At 30.4% G+C, this 24,183-nt stretch overlaps 2 protein-coding genes across 2 annotated transcripts; one reads left to right on the forward strand and one right to left on the reverse strand.

The window, feature by feature from the left end:
- Window positions 1–155: 155 nt before the first annotated feature.
- On the forward strand, window positions 156–1,196 carry SAPINGB_P002003 (uncharacterized protein; the record flags this gene model as incomplete). Its single annotated transcript, XM_031996723.1, has 2 exons — window positions 156–512; window positions 567–1,196. The coding sequence occupies 2 exons, from the start codon at window positions 156–158 to the stop codon at window positions 1,194–1,196; spliced, it is 987 nt and encodes a 328-aa protein (XP_031852614.1).
- A 92-nt stretch (window positions 1,197–1,288) lies between these two features.
- SAPINGB_P002004 (uncharacterized protein) lies at window positions 1,289–5,476 on the reverse strand (the record flags this gene model as incomplete). The annotated part of the gene is made up of 3 exons (XM_031996724.1): window positions 1,289–5,144; window positions 5,210–5,336; window positions 5,401–5,476. 3 exons carry the CDS (start codon window positions 5,474–5,476, stop codon window positions 1,289–1,291), a joined length of 4,059 nt encoding a protein of 1,352 aa, XP_031852615.1.
- Window positions 5,477–24,183: the final 18,707 nt, after the last annotated feature.

A 24,183-nucleotide genomic window follows, 5' to 3' on the forward strand; every position in this document is an offset into this window, starting at 1 on the left:
CGGTTTATGCACGGCTGAACGTATTACAATAATTTACTTGTTACAAAACATTGTTACAAACACTGGGACTTGTTTTACGTGTCACTGCCTGCGTATTTTCTTTCTCATCTACGCAGCTCCACCAATTCCTTCGTGTCTCCCTTAACCATCACATCATGAAGTTCCTATATTTGACTCAATTGATATTGGGATATCTCCTATTCCTTTTCTCTTCTCCAGCAATTGCTGGTAACTCAAAGCTGGTCCAATCGCTGATTGATAGCGAGGGTGCTGACGGGCCCATCCATCTCACCGACAGAACATTTGCAAAGATTGTTAATGGTCCTCGTGAATACGATATCCTTGTTCTTTTGACAGCATCCGGGCCCCAGTACGGATGCACTTTCTGCAGAATGTTTGAACCCCATTTTAATCATGTTGCCAAGTCCTGGTACAAGTCTCACAAGAAGCTTGGTGATGGTCTTATCTTTGCAACAGCTGATATTTCAAAGAACTCGCAAATTTTCAAAGAGGTAAGTTCCAAATAAATGTCCTCCCTAAACTCCGCTTTCTAACACTCTGTATAGCTTAAACTTACACAAGCTCCAAATGTCTGGATATATAGAAAAACTGAAGATGTCGGAAACTACAAATCCGGCTATACCGCATACGAATACCCTCACATTGAAGAGCAAGCAGATGGTCTTGCCGAATACATTCGCCACGAGCTCGGCTACCGTGTCCAACTTGAAAAGCCCTTCCGTTGGGACAAGGTCGTTATTCCTGCTGCCATTATTTCGGTTGCAATTCCTCTTATCAATATCTTTTGGAAGCAGATTCTTTTTTTCTTCAAGTCAAACAAGGTATGGATCGCTCTTACCCTGGTGTCGGTCCTTCTTTTTACTTCAGGCCATATGTTCAACACTATCCGCAAAGTCCCTTACATTGCTGGTGATGGTAAGGGTGGCGTCACTTACTTTGTTCCTGGCCATCAAAATCAAATTGGCATTGAGACCCAAATCATTGCCGGTGCTTATGCTATTATGGCCTTTTCCACAATATTGCTTGTTACAAAGGTCCCTGTTTTAAAGAATGATCAGGCTCAAAACATTGCCGTCGTTCTCTTTACTCTCATCACATTTCTTGGAATGTCTTTTGTGATTTCCAAATTTCAAATCAAGAACGGTGGATACCCTTACAGTCTTTTGAAATTATAAAGTAAATATATATTGTACACTAAATCAAAAATTACAACTGTATTTTTTTTCTTCTTCTTATTAACAAAAAAAAAATTATCTCGTATAAAAAATCAAGCACAGGTCCATTCTGCAAAAACACTCCAAGCATTACCAGAATCAGAAATGATAAGACCACGCCAAGTACCAGGCTCAGTACACTTTGCCGTGCCTTCAAATAACCCAGAACCATCAGGGAATTGTTCTGTACGTTGAAGCTTAAGAATTTTCCCGTTAGGAGCCTGAAGTGCCATTTTAACCCGTTGGGTTCCTGAAGTGCTTTGTAAGGTTTGTTGCTGAGCTAATACATTGTTAAAGCTCATGGTAGAGGCACGTTTGGAACCATGCATCGTCAAATTACTTGAGTTACTTGCTGAGCTCTGCAGACGTGTCAAATCCATACTGCGGCCTTTTCTATGACCTGATGGTGTGGAAGCTCTGCTCTTGCTTGGGCTTTGATACTCCACTCTTGAAACATGCTGCCTCATGGAGAATACATACGTGTTTCCACAAATGAGATCCCGGCACTGCGGCTCATTGATGTATATATCGTGCTTATCTGAGTGAGGCGTGGGGTGGCGGATCACAAAGTTGAAGGCGGGGTTTTCACCAGTGTGAACAATCGGGAACGAAAATGCAAGAGATAGAACATTCTTTTTGACGGATTGAAGAATTCCACGGGCACCAATGTAAATACTAAGTGCACCCTGACGATGGGTTTGTGGAAGAATGGCTTTAACACGATAATATCTCTCATCAGAACCATCTTCCCAAAAAACCTGAGCCAATGCAGGTTTTGTTTCTCGCTGTTCCATGGTATTCCCCAAAACCAATGTACCCGCTGAGCCTGCAGGGAAGTTGCCGGCAACAACCTCGGCAAGAATCTCAGCTTCGGGTGGGACTGCAAATTCAATTTCAGCAGCCTCGAGTCCTTCCAAGCGTGTAAGTGAAGTTGAAAAGTTGATTGGTTCAATGTTAAAGGTAAATGCCGAAGGACCAGCCAAGGGAAGGGCAATTGCATTTTCATGCGATAAAAGGGGAACAATATGCTCTTGGGCAAGATTGAAGGGCACATGGGTATAAATCAAATCCTTAGGTCTGGTAAGGAAATAAAAGTATTCAGGGAGCTGCTCTTCACAGCGAGTGTAAATGTGACGAGTGGGGAAAGATGGGTTAGCAATACTGGCATCAACCATGCGCCAGCAGCCATTAATGACAACGGCATTCCAATAATGATTAGGTCGAGGGATACCAGGATGAAGCCAAATTTCGCCAATGCCTTTAAGATAACCTGGAATCACCTCACAGTAGATATCAAGAGCGTCGCACATTTGTTTAAAGGTGTGAGCTATATCAATTGATGATGCACGGCGAGTTTGCATAACTCTTGATAAAGCATTCATACTAATACTTGATCCTAGATATTCCGAAGATCCTCCTTGAAATTCTCCGCGGTATCTCTCATGCCCATAGTCGCCATCATCATTATCTCCCAAGGCAGACTCCCATCTCAACTTTGCAGAACAGAAATCAAAGGCAGCTCGAGTCTGGTCTAAAGGATCGGTAAATCTAGAAGCAATGTATCCGCGAGCAAGATCTCCAGGAACAATATATGGCCAAGACCCAATACTAAAGATCTTATTGTCGACTGGACCAAAGTCTCTAGAATTAAGAATCGGTCCTAATGGACCATCACCATGGATGATGCCTCCATCAACAGTCTCGTTTCCGGTTTTTTGAAGAGCCTTAATTGGCTCGAGAGACCGACTGCCATCGCACTGAGGGCGCATTTTCCTATTTTCTCGTTCGGTTTTGGTAAGAGTGTTTGTTCGATGAACATTACGGTAAATTTCAATCCAACGAGTGGTATCATGAACACCTGCTTTGGAAGAGGTACGAGATAATGGATCCATTTCAATATTTTGTCGGCTGATACCCGCAGGATTACCACCTGAATGAAAGTCAAGAGATGAAAAGGCATTTCTGCCAGCCAACGTGGTTTTGCTGGATACTTTGCGCAAGGTATTTTTCAAAGAAAGACTTGATGCAGAGCGAGTGGATTTGATGGATTGTGCGCTGCTATTTAGTTTTTTAGGAGAAACATCAAAATAACTTCCTGCTGATTCATCACCAGTCAAGTTACTACAAGCGGATTTTCTCCCAGAAAATCCAAGAGATGAGTTTCTGCCGTTATAATTTTCCTTGTTTTCTGAACGATTTTTACCACCAAAAAACTTTTTGAGAAACCCGGTAGACTTTTTAAGCTGAGCAGTAGTGGATAGTTTGCCATTGCCCTTTTGATTAACTGGGGAAGTATTTGTAGGGAGAGCAACGGGAACTTCACTGTGATCTGCCATATTATTGGTGCTATCGAATAGTCCTGGTCCGGCTTCCATTCGATAGTAAGCTTCTTTGCGTTGCTTTAATTGACTGCCAAGGGACCCAGCAGATGATGTACTGAATGTTGTAGGGTTTGTACTGGAACTAGCGATGGAAAGAGAAGCTGTATTGACTGTTGAAACGCTTTTGTAGGTGTCATTTCTAGCAACTTGATCAGGAGAGGTTCGTCGGACAGGAGAAATTCTACTTGAAGTTTCGATGGATTTAGCAGGAGAAGAGTTGTAAGAATGAGGATCAAAAGGCGCCTCGTCTGAATCAGAGTCAACTGTATTTTCATTTTGTTTGGGCCTTAAGGTTGTTGGTGTGCGAGGATGGGGTGGATTAACTTTAGTGGGAGGAGTATTCGGCCTAGGAGAAGTACTTTTAGGTTCATCATCTGGAAGAATCATAGAACTTCGAACAGGCTTTCTTTTGGGACTTCTAGATGGAGAAGGTGAAGTTGAAGCTCTAGGTTGATTAGGCTTGGACTCAGAACGGGGTCGAGAAGGAGTAGGTGATGGTGAGGGAGATGTAGAGTGATAACTAGCCTGGTTTTTTAATGGACTAGAAGGTTGTCTAAGATTTTGTCCAACCCTTTTAGTAGGTGAAGAAGCGACAGAAGAAGCAAGCTCAAGGTTATCCAAGCTGTTTAAAACATCGTCCATTGCATTTCGCAAGGGTGAAGGAGTACGGTCATGGTATTTCCCTGATCTTTCCTGGAGGGAGTTTGCGGAAACGAGCGAATGTTCCTGTTGCATTGGTTCAGCATAATATTTGCCACCAAAGTTTTCGTTTTGGTATTCTTCGAAATAAGACTCATTGGGTTGTTGTTGCTCAACATATTGGCGAGCATGGTCATCATATTCCCCCCGAACAGTCCTGTGAGGAGGGGGCATCGGGGACTGTCCAACATAGTTGTTGGAAGCTTTGATAGTTCTGTTGAAATCATTTTGGTCGTCATAATCATAATCTTCGTCTACATAACTTTCGCTGTAAGGAGAATATTGATCTGTATGTTGGGGTTCTTCAGCATATTGACGATATACCACTTGTTCTTTTGGCTGTTGATAGTATTGTTGTTCAGGGGGTTGTTGGTAAGCCGGTTGGTAGTACTCTTGTTGAACAATCACATTATTTTGTTTGTAGATAGCCTTTTCATCTTGATATTGGTAGCGAGAAGCGCGTTGTTGAAACTGATCTTCAGGTTGAATGCTTCGTACTGACCTGTCTTCATAAACCTCATAAGTCGTTGTTGGCCTTGCTTGTTGATATCTACCATCTGAAATAGAAACAATGTCTTGTGTATTAGGGTTGTAATCGTAAGTTTGTTTGTTGTTATTGTTATTGTTATTGTACTGATACACAGGTTCATAATCATAAACTTGGTCCTCAGGGTGATAGCTTTGAGAACTATGTCTAATATATTGCGGTTGTTCGATATAATTCATGTTCATTGTAGAATGCACTGAACGTGATCCAGTTGAATGTGCTCGTAAAACTGGTGACGGTTGCTGTTCAAAAGCCCGAATACCTGATGAATCTTCAGGATTGCTAAATCAGAGGTTAGAAGTTTTGAAACGGTTGAAAAAAAGAAAGGTAAGGATATACACACATACACATATTCCACAAAGTTACAAGGGAAAGATCCAACAAGTTTGTTTCTTTTTAAGCGGCCATTCCACCAGTTACCATCTCCTGTATTGATAACTTCAATATGATCACCTTCAATAAACCCCAGATCCTCTAAATTAAAAGTGAAAAAAAAAGTTAAAACTCAAGAAAATTCAAAGTTCTGACTAAAACTTACTTTTTTCTTCGCCAGACCAAGAATATATGGCTCGGACCCAACATGGTAGTTTTATTGGTAATGGAAGAGACGTCATGCGAGCTTGACAAAACTGTTGATAAGGTTGATTTTTTGAATAATGCAAATATTTAATGATGGGAGTAAAAATAATGAAAAAGCAAGTGTTAAAAGAAGTAGTAGGGGATGGATGAAAAAAAAAAAAAAAAAAAAAGAAGGAAGAGGGAGACCCAGCGGTTGTAGTTTTTTCGGTTTCAATATTTTGTTTTTGTTTTTGTTGTTGTTTTTATTATATTTTTGTTAACCTTTACTTGCAAAGAAAAAACAAAAATAAACAAAGCAGCATTTCCTTTTTTGGAATTTTTCTAAACAAATGTCACGTGTTTAAATGATTTAAAATTTATTTATTTTTTTTTTTTTTTGACGCGATTTTGTATGAGACCAAGTAAAAGAAAATGATTAAAAAACGCGTATGTTTCAAATAAGTATTATTTGTCATATTAAAAGTATTTCATAGGATCTTCGTTATAGTTGAAGGCTGGTTAGCGTCCGATCGTTATTGAAGTTTAAAATGCTTTTGTTGATACACTTTTTTAAATTCAATTTTTTTGGCCAATGTAACAAATAAATAAATCATCATAAGCTTAATAAACAAATTAAGGATTCTGCTTGAATAAAAGTCTAAATACAAATTGGTAAAGGTTGAGTAATCACTCAAAAGCTATATAGCTAACAATATATTGTTACAAAATCAATTTTTTTTTAATAAAGAAAGTGCTGATCAGCATTATTATCTACGCATGTTGACTTTCTTCATTCAGTTTATTTCTTATTTTAAAAGAAGTTCATTTAGCCTTTAATTTCGGATAAGGAAACATTATTTACTTTTTTTCTCCGTTGCCTCTGACTTATTCTTTGGCAAATTAGGATTTTCTTCTCGGTTTCTTTGTTATTTTTTTTTTTAGATTATTTGACTTCTTTGAAAAATTAAATTTAGCAGAATCAGGGTTGTTGAATGCAAAATATAATTTTTTTTTTTTTTAAAAAAAAAAAAAGATGAATTGACCAATTCAAGGTTAAAAGTTCATCTGCTTCGCCCCGAAAGATGAACAGCCACCCAACCACATTTCTACAGACCCAACAAAAGTATTCTTTTTTACTTTTGATTTGTGGAAATGATATAAACAATATCAAGCCGCATACAGTGGCACAATCACTATTATATGTAAAAAGACTTCAATGCAAAGTTTTAAAAAAAAGAAACCCGTATGTTTTAATAATATATATATGTGAATAAAACAGTTCAAACTGCATTTCATTGATAATTGTTTTAAAGTGCGCACTCTTAAAATCAAAAGATAAAAAAAAATGTAACAGTTCTTTAAATGTTTACATATTAAAGTTGATTTGAAACTCGCTCATTTTTGTTTGAATTTTGAATTTGTTTTGCAGGCTTCATTCAAGTTAATTTAAATATATATATATATATATATATATATATATATATATATGTATTGTAAAATCTTTCAAATGAAAGAGGAAAGAAAAGCAGTTAAATTTTCATGCTTTAAGTTTTTTTTTTTTTTTCAAAAAAAAAATTTCCCTATTCTCCTTCTGTTAAACAGTTTGGGGAAAATTTTGTGACATGAATGTTCTTTTATAGAATTTAAATTTTTCTTTAGTTCAAAAAGAGAATAATCAAGTTCTTAGATGATGATTTCCTTGGATATGTCAAGTTTTTGCATTTTTATTATAATTAAAAGTAAAGTCTGTAAATACTGATTCAAAGTTTAATGTCACAATATAATAAAGCTAATAAAGCTAATAAAATCAAGGTTTGATTATTTCAATATACCTAATTAGTTGACCAAACTAACATGTTTAAAATAATCGGTTGACTTTCTATAAAAAAAAAAAAGAACACCATTTTTTTTTCTTCTTTTCATAAAAATCTCGTCATTTGAATTAAGACTTAAGAATCCGGATAATGCTCCCGGGAAAAGGCATCAAGTTCATTAGATCAAAAAAAGGGGGTAAAAGAAAAAAGCTTTGACCTTTTTAATTCTTTGTAGGAGAAACTGTTTTTGAAATCTTGCAGTAAATGTTTTGGTATTTGGTATATAAAAAATGTAAGTAGAAAAGTGATGGTTCTTTTAAAGAATAAAGGCCTTTGACTTAAAATAGAAAAAAAAGAGTATAATAAGCTTAAACTGCATTGTTAGAGAAATTTGGATGCTTAAATATTGGCGAGAATGAAAAAAAGATAAAAGATTATAACAAAAAAAATTCTATGGCATATTATTTCTTTAAGGATGTTATATTGAAAAATCATAGCGGTATTTAATATTCGACAGAAGAAGAATAACAATATGTCATATTCGATCCAAAAGAGACCCTGATAATCTTAACGATGATGGTATCTACATTTCCCTTTGTTCTTTCAAAATTAATGTTGATCATTTTTTTTCCCTGTAAAAATAAACAATGTAAAATGTAAAAAAAAAAAAAGTAGTATAATTGATAATTTTGTATCAGTGTGTATGTTTATCGAGATTGATGGATTTTTACAAATCAAGGTTTTTTTTTTTTTTGATTAAGTGATTTTTCCATTGAAAAATAATTGACAAAATAATAACCGGAATTAGTGGAGTAAAAAAGAAATTGACATATTAGTGAAAGTCAATCAGTTAATTACATCAAAGAATAACGAGCCGTCAACTTTATGTGCTTTTTATTTTCTTGGCCACTTATTAAGGAATATTATAATTGATATATTAAACATAATTATCTAGAGAAAAAAAAAAAAAAGTCCTAACCGAGCATGTCACTGTCGATTCAAAAATACGTTTTTGTTTGAATTTTTAAAAAGATTCATCGGTCTGAAATACATGGACTTTTGTATTCTGATAATAAATGGTTTAGTAAGTCATAATTTGACACAGGTATTATACTTTAGAGATTGTGTAAAAAGATTTCATCGGATATGGGTTCAGGTTCAAATTCAGGCCTTTTAGTTAAGAGATATTTTTTATCTTAGTTTTGAGTATAAACGTATGGTTATGGTTAATTTCCCTTATCCCATGTACATAGTGATCACTCTAATAAGAAATTTTATCCGTTGTCGGTTATTATGAAATCCCAACTTTATAGAACAAAGAAGTGTTTGTTGTATTGGTATTCTTGCCTGTATTTAAGGCTTATTAGATTGAAATGAGGATAACGTGAAAGCTAGTGGATTGAAAATATAAAGAGCATTTGTTTAAAAAAAATTGTACCTTTTTCAGGTGCACAATATGTTACTGGTATAATCTTGTTTTTTTTTTTTTTGTTTGTTTCCAATATTAAGGTACATCCAGAAAAAAAGCAGCTCAAAGACAAGAAAAAAAAAACATCAAACTTTCATTTCTAAGGGGTGAATATACTTAAGAAAAAAGTACAAGGTCTTAAAAGAAATTATCTTTTAAGTGCGTTGATATGTAGTATATTATCATTTATATTAATTGGTGTATTTTTTTTTCTTTAAAAGATAACTAAAAAAGAAAATTGTTAAACTTTTTTTTTTTGACCTTATTAAAATATTATTAAAATATAAATATTGTGATTTTTTCATTCAAGTTATTATTTTTGAAAAAGTTTTTGGTGGTGAATGGTATTATGTCACGTGAATTTTATAAAAATGAAATTTTGGACAAACTCCGCTAAAGGTTGACCATCAAGATAAAAAAAAAATCTATGATGACAGGGAAAACAATAAAATAAAATAAAATAAAATAAAATAAAATAAAATAAAATAAAATAAAATAAAATAAAATAAAATAAAATAAAATAAAATAAAATAAAATAAAATAAAATAAAATAAAATAAAATAAAATAAAATAAAATAAAATAAAATAAAATAAAATAAAATAAAATAAAATAAAATAAAATAAAATAAAATAAAATAAAATAAAATAAAATAAAATAAAATAAAATAAAATAAAATAAAATAAAATAAATAAAATAAAATAAAATAAAATAAAAAAAAATAAAATAAAATAAAATAAAATAAAATAAAATAAAATAAAATAAAATAAAATAAAATAAAATAAAATAAAATAAAATAAAATAAAATAAAATAAAATAAAATAAAATAAAATAAAATAAAATAAAATAAAATAAAATAAAATAAAAAAAAATAAAATAAAATAAAATAAAATAAAATAAAATAAAATAAAATAAAATAAAATAAAATAAAATAAAATAAAATAAAATAAAATAAAATAAAATAAAATAAAATAAAATAAAATAAAATAAAATAAAATAAAATAAAATAAAATAAAATAAAATAAAATAAAATAAAATAAAATAAAATAAAATAAAATAAAATAAAATAAAGAAAGAAAGGGTATCTGTATAGTTCTATTTTTGGAAACGACCACGTTGACCCAAAAGACAAAAAGAATATGGAATTCTTTTTATTGTATATTTTATATATTAGTTATTAAATATATGAATATGAATTTAAATATATGAATTAAAATAATAAAGAAATCTTTCATGTATTTTGTTAATTAATTTATTGTCAAATTGTAAATCCTTTTTCTTAGCAAAATAAAAATAAAAATAAAAAGTCAGGTCAGAAAGAGAGAAAGAGAAAGATTATTCTGGCAAGACTGATAAAAAAAAAAGCGTGATAGGGAAGATAATCCATTGTACTGGAAAAAACAACGAGTGAATGAAAAGGAAAAGAAAAAGAAATTAAAAAAAAAAAAAAAAAAAAAAAAGTAATAGTCGTTAATGTTAGAAAACCCAAACTTCCTAAAGTGATCAAAGGATTTAAATAATAAAGCTTTGAACATATGATGAAGCAGGTGGGGGAGGGGGAAATGAAAAAAAAAAAAAAAAACAAATGAAAAGGTAATTCTTGGAATATTTGAAAATTCATTGTTGTTAAAGTTAATATATTAAGGCTTTTGTGGTATTTAAGATAGTCAGAGATAACAGAGCTAAGCTTGGGAAACTTGGGAAACTTGGGAAACTTGGGAAACGCCACATAAAATATCTACTTTTAGTATTTTTGGTATCAGCATTCACTAAATAAAGACTTTTATTTTATTTTATTTTATTTTATTTTAAAAAAAAGTTGTCATTGTTAAGAATTAAAAAAAAAAAACTAAATCTAAATATACAAATAATGGAGAAATGATAACCCAAGTAAATGATCAAAGATTTGTGGCTAATTTTAAATTTTTAAAATTTTAAAATTTAAATTTTTAATCAAAATAACCCATATTGGCGGCAATTGATGGACAGGAAAATAAAAGTAAAGCAACTAATCAGTTATAACTAAGCTTTACCCAGGGGTTTGGTGATATTCTTAAGAGGTGTGTAACATGAAATTTTTTAATCAAAAAATAAAATAAAATAAAAGCATAGCAATCATTAAGTTAAAAGGTATTTATATTATATATATTATATCTTAATACTTCAATCCAAAAAATAACAGCTTCTTGAGTTGCTATATTTTTTGCAAGTTATATTTTTCATGATGTATGCTTCTAAAAGATTGCGTTGGATTTCTTTATTTCCATCTTTAATGTTAATGTTAATGTTAATATTAATATAAAATCTGGGTATTTTGTATCTCTAATAATAATAATATTCACAAGCTGATCTGTCAAGTGGATAATAGAAAATGATGCTATGTCCTATTTGGCGATAAGCTTTCTTTAATATTAAAAAAAAAAACTTGTGAATCTAAAAAAAATTACTCCGAAACTGCTCGGCCGGCAACTTTGGTGAAAATTAGTGGCGTTGGTGGGTTTTTTATATGAAATGGCAAGAACTGAAGCTCACTAAACTCCGTTTTAACTTACCACCACCAACCAACACCAGAAATACGACACAATGTTTAAGCAGCATTTCAAAGCTTCTTTCATCTTTCGCGCCAGAAAATAATCAAAAAAAATCAATTTACTAATTTACTAATTTACTAATTTTTTTTTTTTTTTTTGTATTTTCCGCTTTTTAAGCTAAAAAAGCGACAGGAATGCGTGTCTCGGGTATTTAAAAATGCTTTTATATAATATAAAAAAAAAAAAAATTCATAATGCAGATAAACCTTATCTTACGCCTAGCCAACATTTAGTTCATAAAAGCTTCTTTTTCTTTTTCTTTTTCTTTTTCTTCTTTCTCTTTTCCAATTGAATGTATCATATGCTCCTATTTAATTAACTTTATAATAAGAGCATTGGTTTCATTTTGTCCTTCAAGAGTGATATTCAAAGTCGTGATGAAAAGTAGCAATCATAGCCTCATGCATCACCTCGAAAAAAGAAGTGGGTTTTAAGGGTGCCCCACTAAAACCACTGTGAATGTCCCAAAAAACAAAAATGAAAAAAAAAAAAAAAAAAACCGCAGCTTTATTGCCATTATTGACCACAATAAAACTGGTTGTTTGAATATTATTATCAAGAATTTGATTTATAATAGTGAAAGAAATTGGTACCATGAAGCGTTTCTATTCTTTTGTCTTTCTTTATATTATTTTGTAGCATAAAAAAATAGTCTCATGTCTCAACCTTGGTTCTTTGAATAGGTAGAAATAGCTTAGACGGCTCATAAACCTAAAGTGTGTGTGACAAATTGTCAATCAGCGGACCTATAAATTTCTTGAAAAGCTAAGCTTGCCTCGACGAAGGTACATTACTATAAATTGGTGTTATAGGTGAAGCCTGCTGCCGTTCTGTTGCATAGTATAAGAGCCGCCACGCACCCGAATGTTTTAGTGGCGTCTCTCGAGAGGACCGGTGCTTTGATATAGTGCATGGTTGGGTTAGGGTCCCGAAATAGGCGTTGCAAACAGTAAAGCTTTGTCTAAAGAGAAATCTAAAGAGAAATAATACTTCAAATTCTTATTCAATTTATATATTCTGTTATATCCAACTTAAGTAACTATCTATTCATCTATCTATCTATCTTCATCAGCATCTATTGGTATAGCCTGATTCATAGGCCCTACGGCACTGATGGGTCATAATGACCCCCCAGCTTATTTTTTTTTTTTTCAGATCATATCGTTATATCTATTCTAGTCGAGGTCTGTCTCCTGTATAGCATCTATTTATAACTATAATTTAAATATATATTCATTCATGAGCTTTGAATTTTACCAACATTTTCAAAGTTTAAAATGAAGAATGACCAACCACATATATAAGATTTAATCTATGTAGACGCTTTAGGAAAGAATTTTCCGGACTAAACTGGGAATTAACCGAATAACAATTCACGCCTGCCTAGTTGACTTTTAGCAGTCTGCCTGAATAAAAGGAAAAAGAGGGGGGGTGCCAAAGATAAAATAACTTTGGAAAAAAAAAAGAAAAAAAAAATTCAAAGGCGGAGTTGATTCCAATTACTAAAGAAACAAGCTAGGTCTTGCAATCATTCATGATCATATATGGATTATAGGAGAATCGACCAGAAGTTTTAAAAAAAAAATTTTAAATAAAGCGTAAGCCTTAATAATAAGGGGGAAGGGTCAATATCTTCGAGGTTTGAAACAAGAAAATATAATTAATTGCTCTTTTTTTTTTTCTCTCTCTCTCTCTCCAATACAATGGTGATATAAAAGAACCAAGTCCAAGTTGCCATGAAAGACGATCAAGTGGTTACTAAAAAATGTTATATATCCCCCACTAATGTTTCATTCATATAACCTGTTTTTTTTTTTGGAATCCTTTCATTTGGTTGTCACCATATTCATAACTATTTATTAACCAAGTTCATTCAAGGACCTATGTTTTTTCATTGATAATCATCAAACCAGGGGTGTTTTAGTCTTCTTATTTTCCTTCTTCTTCTTCTCCTTGATTATGTGTATTTGCTAGATCAACTCTTCATTTTGCTATTTTCGAATAAGAAAAAAGAAACCTCTCAAAAACATCTTGCTGGATTCAATGGAGAAGTTCTTTTGTTTGTTTAGCCTCTTGGTAAAATAAAATCCTCAGTTGTTTATAAACAAAATATTTACTCTTTCTTTGTACACTAATTTTGATTTAAAAAAAAAAAAAAAAAAAAAAAAAAAAGGTAATCATAAAAATTAAAATACTTTAATCTAACACAACAATTTCGGTACCACGATTTACCGTAAATGACCTAACTTAATCAATTGAAATATTATATGAATTGCAATCAAATCAATCCAAATAAACACCATGTGCATCATAATGATAATCACCCCGATTTGCCTATTTCTTATGAATACCCGCTGATAATAAAAAAAAATTAAAGAAGGGCTACTTGTAAGTCTCAAGGCGGGTAAATTGTATAAGCTTAAAATAATATATGTATTGTTTTTTTTATATATATTTTTAAAAAAAAAAAAAAAAAAAAAAAACGGGCAAGCTCCCAATTAAACCACCACTTTTCAAAGCTGACATTCAATTCGGCTACACTTTGTAAGTCTTATCGTAATATAATTAGGGCTAACATGTATGTAAAAGTATGTGAAATAGTTGCATCAAAGTGCAGAAACTTTGAATGAGAGCAAATGCACATCACTCTCTTAAAATATGGAGAATAATAATTAAGGCAGCAATCTTTTCAAACTTTTTTTTTAACCCGCCCTTCGCATTATTTTGTTTTTTTTTTTTTTTATGAGCTTAAGTCGGATATTTTCCTAATCCTGTTAAATGTACATATACGATTCAAGAGTGCCGGAAAATATTTGCTATTTTCTTTTGGTTGGCCCAGTATCATAACCATTTATTTATATTAAGAACCCAAATCTTGGAAATACATAATAATAATAATAATAATAATAATAATAATAATAATAATAATAATAATAATAATAATAATCCCATCTAGCAATGTTTGCACTATTAGTTTGGGATTGTTCCTGTTTTTAAAGTTGTGCATATTGCTATATTTTTTTCGTCCCTTCAAGTTTGATTGATTCTGTACTTAAACTGTAAATTCCTAGATATGACAATGACAACAGCTGTTAGACCTTGACTCTTTTGGATGATGTTGTATTTCTAATGAATTAAATAACTATTTTATTTTTTTTTAATATAAAAATATCAGTTATACTTGCTCAATAAAAATAAAATCTTTGCTCTTTGCTAACCACCTCCATAATTTCATAATATATATATTATGTAGACGGAAAGTTTATGATAATCACTGTAGTAGCAGCCAACCTATCTAGTCGCTACAACATTCATAATAATATATTGATTTCAGTTATTAGTTATTTATAATACAAAACATAAAATCTACAAAGGTACTAAATAAAACATATTCTTAAAGTGTCATGATTTAAGACTTCTAGTGTGAAATAAAACTGCGATCGTGAATCAGAATAGAAATAAAGGGAAGCGAAAAGGTACGTAAAAACCATTTTTAATTACTGCTTTTATTTACTTGAATAATGTAAAAAAAAATGATTGAAATTACCGTTTAGACTTTAATCAGCTTTTTTTTTTCTTTTTTTTTTTAGTTTCGTAGCCCTTTCTTAATATTTATTAATAAAATGTTACTCAGATAAATATATTGGATCGCATCTCTATTTTAGCTGTTTACGTTTCTTTTTCTGAATCAAAAGGTCATTCATATTGGAAATTTGATGAAAAGATCAGCGTTTTTTTATTATTAACTTTTTATATAGTAGATTTAATTTGATTTGAAAATAAAAAAAAAAAAAAATTAATTCACGATCCTACGTACACAATCTTTTTTTTTTTTTTTTTTTTGAATTTTGAATTTTGAATTTTGAAAAAAAAAAAAAAAAAAAAAAAAAAAAAGACTCTTCTGATTTCTAACTTTTGAATGAATTACAGCGCTTGAAAGAGAATCAAAAAGAAAAAAACTGTTTTCTTTTTTCATAAACTCATGAAAAAAAAAAAAGAAAAATCTTGTGTGTTATTTAAAATAAAAATGTTGGTTAGTTTTTTTTTTTTTTTTTTTTTTTTTTTTCTCAATGTTTTATTTCTTAATAATTTCCTGTAAAATCGAATTGTAATTTAATGTTGGGCTGGACATGCCTAATGAATCTTGTCGTTGAAAAAAAAAAAAAAATTTTTTTTTCCTATGTGCTCCTAAAAGCTGTACCGGAGACCTGGCAAAAGTGTATATGAATTAGCCCTAACCTATATAGACCCTTTTTTATTTTTATTTTTTTTGTCTCTTAACAAAAGTATACTGTGTCAATAGTCAAACCTGCATAACTGTTTTTTTTTTTTTTTTTTCATAAAAAATATATTATTTCCCATAGTTAACGAGTTAAAAAACATTTTTGCAAGTATGTTTCAAATTATGCCTAGTCACTTTTATTTTTAATAGATATATTTTATATTCATGGTCTATCCGGAAACATAAGTTTTCCGGAATTCAAGTCGATTGAAATGAATGACAAAGAAGAGAAGGTAAAAGAGTTATCAGCCCCCGATTGGATATTGGATTCAAGTGTTTTTTTAAAGCTTGTGACAACAATAATCATGAACCGAGTAAAAAAAAAAAAAAAGAAAATGGTCCGTAAGAAACTTAAAAACTGTGCAGAAAGTTTAAATTTTTAGATCTCACTTGAAAATGAAAATGAAAATGAAAATGAATCCTTTAAGAGTTGGCCGGCTCATCTACTCGTCAGTTGCAGGGTATCTCCGGGGTTTTTTTTTTTTTTTTTTTTTTTTTTTTTTAAATAACTATATATTTATTTTGCAATCATTTTATTTATTTATTTTTTTTTTTTACTTTTTTTAAATGATTTTGTTTAACTGCAAAAATGTTCATTTTAAGTAATTTTATTCCATATCGTTTTACTAACTTTTACCAATCAATGTGTGCATTTCTTAAGTTAACATCATTTATTTAAGACATTTCGGTTATAACGGTTTATATAACTAGCAGAGCGAAAAGCTAAAAAAAAAGATATTAAATAATACCAATACTTAAGTTTGATTTATCCTTGATGTGCATTAAAAAAAACCTGGAGGCTTTAAGCAGATTATCGATGGGACCTTTTTTTAAGAATATGCAAGGCGGTCAGAGTGCAATTTTTACGTTTTTTTTTTTTTTTTGATAAAGATCTTTCTTTATTATTTTATATTTTAATCCTATGCTAAGGGTTACTTTGCATTGCTTGATCATCATTATAATAAATATACTTCCTAACTTGTCATTATTATTCCGGTAAACACTGTGGTGGCCTTTATTTTTTTTTTTTTTTGTGATTTCGGTAGAAAGACTTCAAATATATGGAGGCCAGAGAGGTTAGAAGGAAAAAGAGGATTGATTGTCAGACTTGGTTAAACATTGATGTAGCTGCATAACTTGGAAAATAATAAATGATGAAAAAAAAAAAAATTATGACAGATCATAATAATTGATAATTGAAAGAATGGAGTCCGTTTTGAGAAAATATCCTATTAACATTTTTTTTATCAGTACTAATTAGTTTAATTAAGCGAAAAACGGTTTTCTTGTTTTCAATCACGTAATCATTTACCATGAGCAACTGACAATTTGATAGATCTTTATGACTTATAAATATGCGCCCTGATTGAATATTTCTTTTTTTTTTTATATATATAAATATATATATTAACTTTTAATATATTTTCTTTTCAACTATTTTAATACTTTACAACTGAAGGATCTGAAGCCTTGCGCACAGGTTTGTTGGTTGGGTGCTAAAAAATTTTTTTAATTACTAAACTGGGAAAAAGTATCCCGTTCAACGGTGAACGACAACAAGCAAGTTTAACTACCTTACTAAAAAAAAAAAAAAAAAAAAACGGTTTGTTGGTTAAACGGCAGACAAAAAAAAAAAAGAAAAAGGTGGACCCCTTGATTAAAAAGTCAAGGTTCCGTTACATCCGTACCGACATTTTGCCTTATGAAAAGAGATTATTTAGAAATCCAATTTTTTGCTTATATGAAAGAAAGAAAGAAAGAAAGAAAGAAAAAAAAAAATCTCTATTTACTTTAAAAAGAGAGTGAAATCAAAGACAAGTTGCTGTTTTTTTTTTTTTTGCATCATATTTTTTTTTTTTTTGAGGGCACCTATAACCAAATCCAAGATAGGAAAAAAAAAAAAAAAAAAAGTCCCCCTCCCCTCCTTAGCTGGCTTAGTGAAAATCACAAATGCATGAGAACTTTAAAAATGTATATGAAATATACAAGGAAAATAGATGAAAGCGATCTCCTTTCCCATTCACTTGTTTTTGTTGTTTGCTGGTAAATAATATTTGTTAAAATGGAGAGAGAAATCTTGTGGTATTCAGTCAGCTTTTCTTTTTTTTTTTTTTCTTTTTATGGTTATAACTGATTATGGACATTTAATATACGCCTTGATACGCCCACAAAACCTGGCTGAGATAAAAAAAAAAAAAAAAAAAAAGGATTTTTGATGGCGAACATATGATGACGATTCATATTTTAAAAAAGTGACTCTGAAATTCACTATTATATATTATTATTTCCTAGGAACTTACAAGTTTAAGTTCACAATGATTATTCAACAGTTAGTTGGCAAATTTCGCGCTTTTTTTTTTTTTTTTTTTTTTTGGTGTGTATATTCTTCATAGGTTTATTAAGAGGATTCTTTTTTTAGCACCGTCGAAAACAAAACAAAAAAAATGAGATTAAGTTTAGAGTGACTGACGATAAAAAAAAATTATAAAAATTATCAAAATTATAAAAATTAAAAAAATTAAAAAAAAAAAAAAAAAAAAAAAAACGCTAGAAACTGAATTTTTTTTTTTTTTTTTTCGTCAAAAGTACTAAAATCGCTGATTTGGCAAAGACTCGATTTTTGTTTAAACGGTTTTTATGGGGAAGTGGATAGCGTTGTGGAATTCATTTTCCTTTTAAGAACCTCCCCCACAAGAATATATATATATTTTTGTGGGGGTTATTTAGTATTTCTATACTGAATTTACTAACTAACACTTTTTTTTTTTTTTTTTAACTGAAATTCAATGCTGCGCAATTTGGCAAGCAAAAAAAAATAATTTTTTATTTTATTTAATTGAGCATTCTGCTTGAATTTTTTTTTTTTTTTTGTAAAAAATGAACATAATATTAGTGTATTATTTTTTTAGGTACTCAAGTGAAAAATTTTTTTTTTAAAAAAAAATCAAAAAATCGATTATCTATTAAACTCAATATTAAGTTTAGTTTTTGTCTATGAATATGATCTACGTAACAAAATTTACTTTAGATTCAGAATTAAATGCAAATAAATTGGTGTTTAAAAAAAAAAAATAAAAAAATTAAGTTATTTTTTTTTTTCTATTTTAAAGCCTGAACTTGAGGTCTTATTTCAGTTAGTATTACATTTAGAAAAATACATAAAACTTATGCCTTGTGAATAAAAACTTCCGTACAAAAAAGGTACTTGTGTTTCGCATAAGGTCTAAGTTTTAAGTTGTTAAGACACCATTAGGTGCGCATACTCGAACGAGATCCCGTTGAAAAGAGTAATCTGGAGGGGGGGGGGGAAAAAAAAAAGTTAATATATTTAAGGATTTCTAACAGTCTTGGAATACTAGGGAAAAAAAAAAGTTGAATCTTATGCTGAAACTTTTATTTCATAATTTGACTAGTTTAAAATGTAAATTCTTTTGAAAAGAAAAAAAAAAATTCAGATGATAATAGTCAATAAAAAAATAAATACAAATCATAGCTAAGTAAGTTTAGATGATAATCGGAGGGGGTTTCAACAAAGCATGTATGAATCTACTCCCGAAGAAGAATAAGAATTAGAAGAAGAAGAAAAAAAAAAATAAATAAAAAACAGGTGTTTCTAATTAATTTTTCAAACTGACGCAGCTACAAAACAAACAAAAATATTGAGTTAACCATGCTTCAAGGTGATTGTTTCTATATATGCAAATTACTTATCTTGCCTTTTTCAGAATGATTCCATCAAGCATGAGCCAGGAAACATTTTTTTTTTTAAAAAAAAAAAAAAAAAGACCTGCAACTCTCAAAAAAAAAAATAAAATAAAAAATTAAAAATATTTTATCTCAAAAAAAATACGAAATGCTTGATTCTCAGGGCTTTAGCGATTTTTTTTTTTTTTTTTTGCATTGCTTAGTTTTTTTTTGGCATTATTTTTTTTTTTTACAACTATTGACGTATTAATTTGGCTACCTAGAGAGGCAATATAAGTACGGTAGTAGCATTATCCCAGCTCTTTATTTTACCATTGGACTTGCACAAAAATGGAAAAAGATCCGAAGAAGATGAAGAAGAAGAAGAAGAAGAAGAAGAAGAAGAAGAAGACGGGGCCTTATTAAAGTCGTCAAATTTTAAAGTTAAACCGGTCGTATAGAATCATTTTTGGCTCCTATATTGGAGAGAAGGAGACGTGATATGAAGGGGGATTTTTTTAAAAAAAAAAAAAAAAAAACAAGATTTAGATTTAGATTTAGGTTTTTTATTGATTTTGGGCGGTCTTTTTTTTTTGTTTTGAAATATGCAAACGTTTTTATTTTAAGTAAAAAAGCCTATTAAATTCTTTTAATTTTAATTAATATACCAAAGTCACGTTAACCTTTAGAAAAAAAAAAAGAAAGGAAAAAAAAAACAAACAAACAAACAATAGCGAGAAATATCCGATTTGACTTCTAATTTTGATGGTTTAAGACGGATTGACTAGCCGATCATGGCGGGGTAAAAGGTCATCTTTTTGTTTGTAATAATACCATGATTCAAGTTAAAATTAAAAAATTAAAAAAATAAAAAAATAAAAAAAAAAGCCCATGACGATAAGAATTCACTGAAAAAGAAAATCAAATGTCTGGGTAACCTTTGAAAAGTCATTGCCGTTGGTAACAAAAAAAAAATAAGAGGGAAATAAGTCTAATACTTGATTTTCATTATTATCATATCTTCGAATTGTATATCGCTTTGTAAGTAAAAAAAAATAAAAGAACAAGATGAAAAAGCTTTGTGAGGTGATTTTTTTTTTCAAACATAGGTTCTTCGGAGTCCCAAACGGCATGGAGGTTTGAAAAAAAAAACAGTTTTTCAAGGTTTTAGCACAGTAATTTCGTACTTGAAAATGACACAGATCTTAGAATCAAATGTAGTAATAATGATAAATATTATCCAGCATTGCATTGAGAAACGTTTGAAACAATATATATATTCAATTAACTTCTTAAACCAATTTTTTCTTCATTTTTATATTCAGATTTGAAATAGAACTGCTATACTATGCTATAATAATATGGTGATTTGTAAAACCACCAATCAATGAAAAACAACTAGTTTTTGTATGACAAGAAACCTTTCTCTTAAAACTCGAAAAAAAAGGTTCATTTTTTCCCCACCACCAGTACCACCCCCCCATCATGCTCCAATTTTTTTTTTTTTTTAAAAGAGTTTATAACCATATAATATACTTTAGTTGCAGTATATATTTATTTTGTTCTAAAAGTATGAATTTCGACTGAAAAGGACGTTTTCGTACGAAACAGTTAATTACGACATAGCAAGAAACTTTTGGTCCTAAGGCGGTTATGCTATTGATAAACATGTAATCGTACTATACCATACTTGCAATACGACTTACAGGTGCTTGGATGATAGGAGGTATACTTGCATTCACTTCTAAATTTTCTACTTTTGCTTCTGTTTCTGCTTCTATCTTCTATTTCTGCAGTGTGATGTGTTTCTCGGAACGCTATTATCGTTGTTTTTGAGAAGTTGTGTTCAATGTTTGCGTAAGGGTGGCCGGGGGGGTTTTTTTTTTCTTTCTTAATAGAGGGGGAGATTAGCTTTTAACATGAGTACAACTACAACTACAACTACAGCTACGACCACAACCACAACCACAGTTACAGCTCACTTCACAATCGTCAGCCGTCTTGTCGGGACCTGCCCCGCAGCCTTCTAAGTATATATTAAACAGTTAGAGCCTCGGTTGTATATTAGGATTAAATTTAGAATATTTGTTGGTTGAAGATTTTTCATGACCACTATTGATCACCAATATCATGATATTTTATTAATGATCCACTATACTAGGAGAGAATTATTATGGCAAATTAGGAAACTAGTGATGACAAAAAGAAGGTGTAAAAAAAGAAAAAAAAAGTAAGACTTAAAAGATAAAGCAAACCAATTAATAATGATTGGCATTGATATATTTCCAGGTCTAACTACATATTCAGCATTGAGGTTTCCCCATGTATCTTTCTCTTTCAAATTTGATTTTTTTGATTTTTTTGATTTTTATTTTCATTGGTTTGGTAATATCCTTTAAATAGCACCCCCCTTTTTTGAACGCACGAGAGGGACCTGCATTGACAATGGAAACCTCCCCCCTCTCATAAGAGAATTGTCTTGGATAGTGCAGCTAGCGGGATGTCATCATGAACCAGGGAAAATATATATATATATATATATATATGGGGAATGAGGATCGATTTTATTTATTTTTATTTTTTTTATTTTGAGGAAATTTGATCAACATGAGTAGTAGAGTACAGCATGTTCACAATTAAATATAACGTATCTTAAGAGCAATTTTTTTTTTTTTTGCCAAAATGGTGGTTTCGAGAGTGTAGACTAAAAAAAAAGAATTATATAAAAAAATTAAAAAAAAAAAAAAATTCTAAGCACATAGACATTGGATATACTAATAAGCACAGTGGTTTGAAAGAGAAATTCCAGACGATTGGGGAGTAGCATGTACTACCATATTTTGTTGTAAGCTCCGGGAAACGTTGATAACGCTGTCATTTTACATGTGGGCAAAAGAGAAATAGTGATGATGATAATTGTTTCTACTTTGCACATTGAGATCACATTGATGAACAAGAGGTTTTATATCGGATTAGTTGGAAGGAGAAGAATATGAATAAGAAAAAAAAAAAAAAAAAAGCAATTGTCCAAAGAAAGCAGTTGTAAGCATCATATTCAGTGCACCATTTTTCTTTAAAAATATGGAAAATATCACACTCGTTTCCTTTTCATTAAAAAAAAAAAAAGCTCTTTTTGACATCACATACATCACATACACTGCTATTGAGCTTTTCTTGAACCTTTTTTTTTTTTTTTTATCGCTTTCTAGAATACCCCATTCGACGGAAACGGATGAAAAAAAACAAAAAAAAAAGTCAAATTAACGCAAGTGAATTTCTAAACTTGTGCAGGTACATGCGGGGCCACCTTCAAGGAATAAAAACAACAAAAAAAATAAAAAAAAATAAAAAAAAAATAAAAAAAAAATAAAAAAATCAGCCTGCGTGGTGTTGATTTTTGAGTAGTTGCAGTGGCCACTAGTGGTGAGAAATAAGTGAAAAAAATAAAATAAAATAAATAAAAAATCATGCGGGACCGGAAATTGAAAAAAAAAGAAGAGAATTGATGGGTGGTGCGCACTGGTAATGTCTAAAAATCAAAACTACAAACACCATAAATCTCTTTCATATGTTTTTTTTTTTTTTTATAATTGTTAATCTTTGATTTTTTGATTTCTAAAAAAATGCAGAATGCATTATTTTGAAATTTTGCAATTTTGTAAATTTGTAATTAAATTAATAGTGATTTTACAGGAATAATAAATATCCGATACAGACCTTGGTATTTCGATATGTGCGCAGCATCTTCTTAAGCAATAATGCAAACTGCAAGATTGAAGGGGTCTTTATAACAAAGAACTCGAAATTATAGACACTTTTCAGGTCTTTATTTGACAAAAAAAAAAAAAAGAAAAAGACAAGTTTATAAATTTTTAGTAATTGAAATCATAGCATAGTGAAAATATTTTCTTTTTTTTTCTCCTCTTTGTTTCATCATATTCTTTGATAAATGATTACATTCACTGATTTTGAGAATATTAAAAGCCCAGAGGATTCATTCATTCATTTAAAAATAAAAAAGTAAAGCGTTCGCACCAATATCCAATAGAGTGGAAGTCTTGGTTTGATTGTCTCCACCAAGGCGCTCAATAACTATTATAGTCAGAGACTGTGAGCCGCACGGTTCATGTTCTCTTTTCTTTTCTTTCGTTAGTTTTGTTAATTATATTATAATTATATCATAACCAACGCTACCCTTCTTTTTTATTTTATTTTTTTTTTTTTTGTAATTGCCTAACATTTAAGTGACTTGTTTGTCAATTGATTGTACCATTTATAGTACGGGTTGTTTCAATCCGTGCATCCTGAATAGCCCGGAATATTGGTTCTGATGTCAATTTTCAAAGAACAGGGAAAACTAGGGTGCCGGTACTAAACCTACTCAACCCGTTTCTAGCTGTTTTCACAACCGCCCGTTTATTTCTTAAATCTCTTCCAATAGAGATATGGCCCCAAATTGTATATACAGGTTAATTAGACTAAACGGAATGGTCGGCTTTCTTGTTCGCCGGGGTATCCCGGAGATTCAGTAAAGGTGTGCACTCTTGTACTTTCTCTTTAGGAAAGAGCGGCAAGTAGGAGTCAAACTCATTGTTTTTTCGCGATCAAACGAGGGTGATTTTCTGTTACATCAAGGAGTTTTTTTTCCTAATTAATATGATAGCGTTGAAGTTGAAGTTGATGCTATATAATTTTATAATACTTTTATAATAAAAAATAAACAAAGAAACAAATAGTAGTGGAGTATCAAAAAAAAAAAAAAAAGCTTTGCATTTTAAGTCACAGGTCTCAATTGATCCAAAAAAGGGCAGTCAGATTTATCATTAGGTCTAAGTGCGTTCAAAAGGGTCGGATTTGGAAGCCTTTCCACGGCTGTTGTTACTTAATTAGGGCCGGTAATGAACGGCCATTTAAGACAAGAAACTG

The sequence above is a fragment of the Magnusiomyces paraingens genome (assembly GCF_902498895.1).
Source record: "Magnusiomyces paraingens strain CBS 517.90 genome assembly, contig: contig2, whole genome shotgun sequence".
NCBI classification, from domain to species: Eukaryota; Fungi; Ascomycota; class Dipodascomycetes; order Dipodascales; family Dipodascaceae; genus Magnusiomyces; species Magnusiomyces paraingens.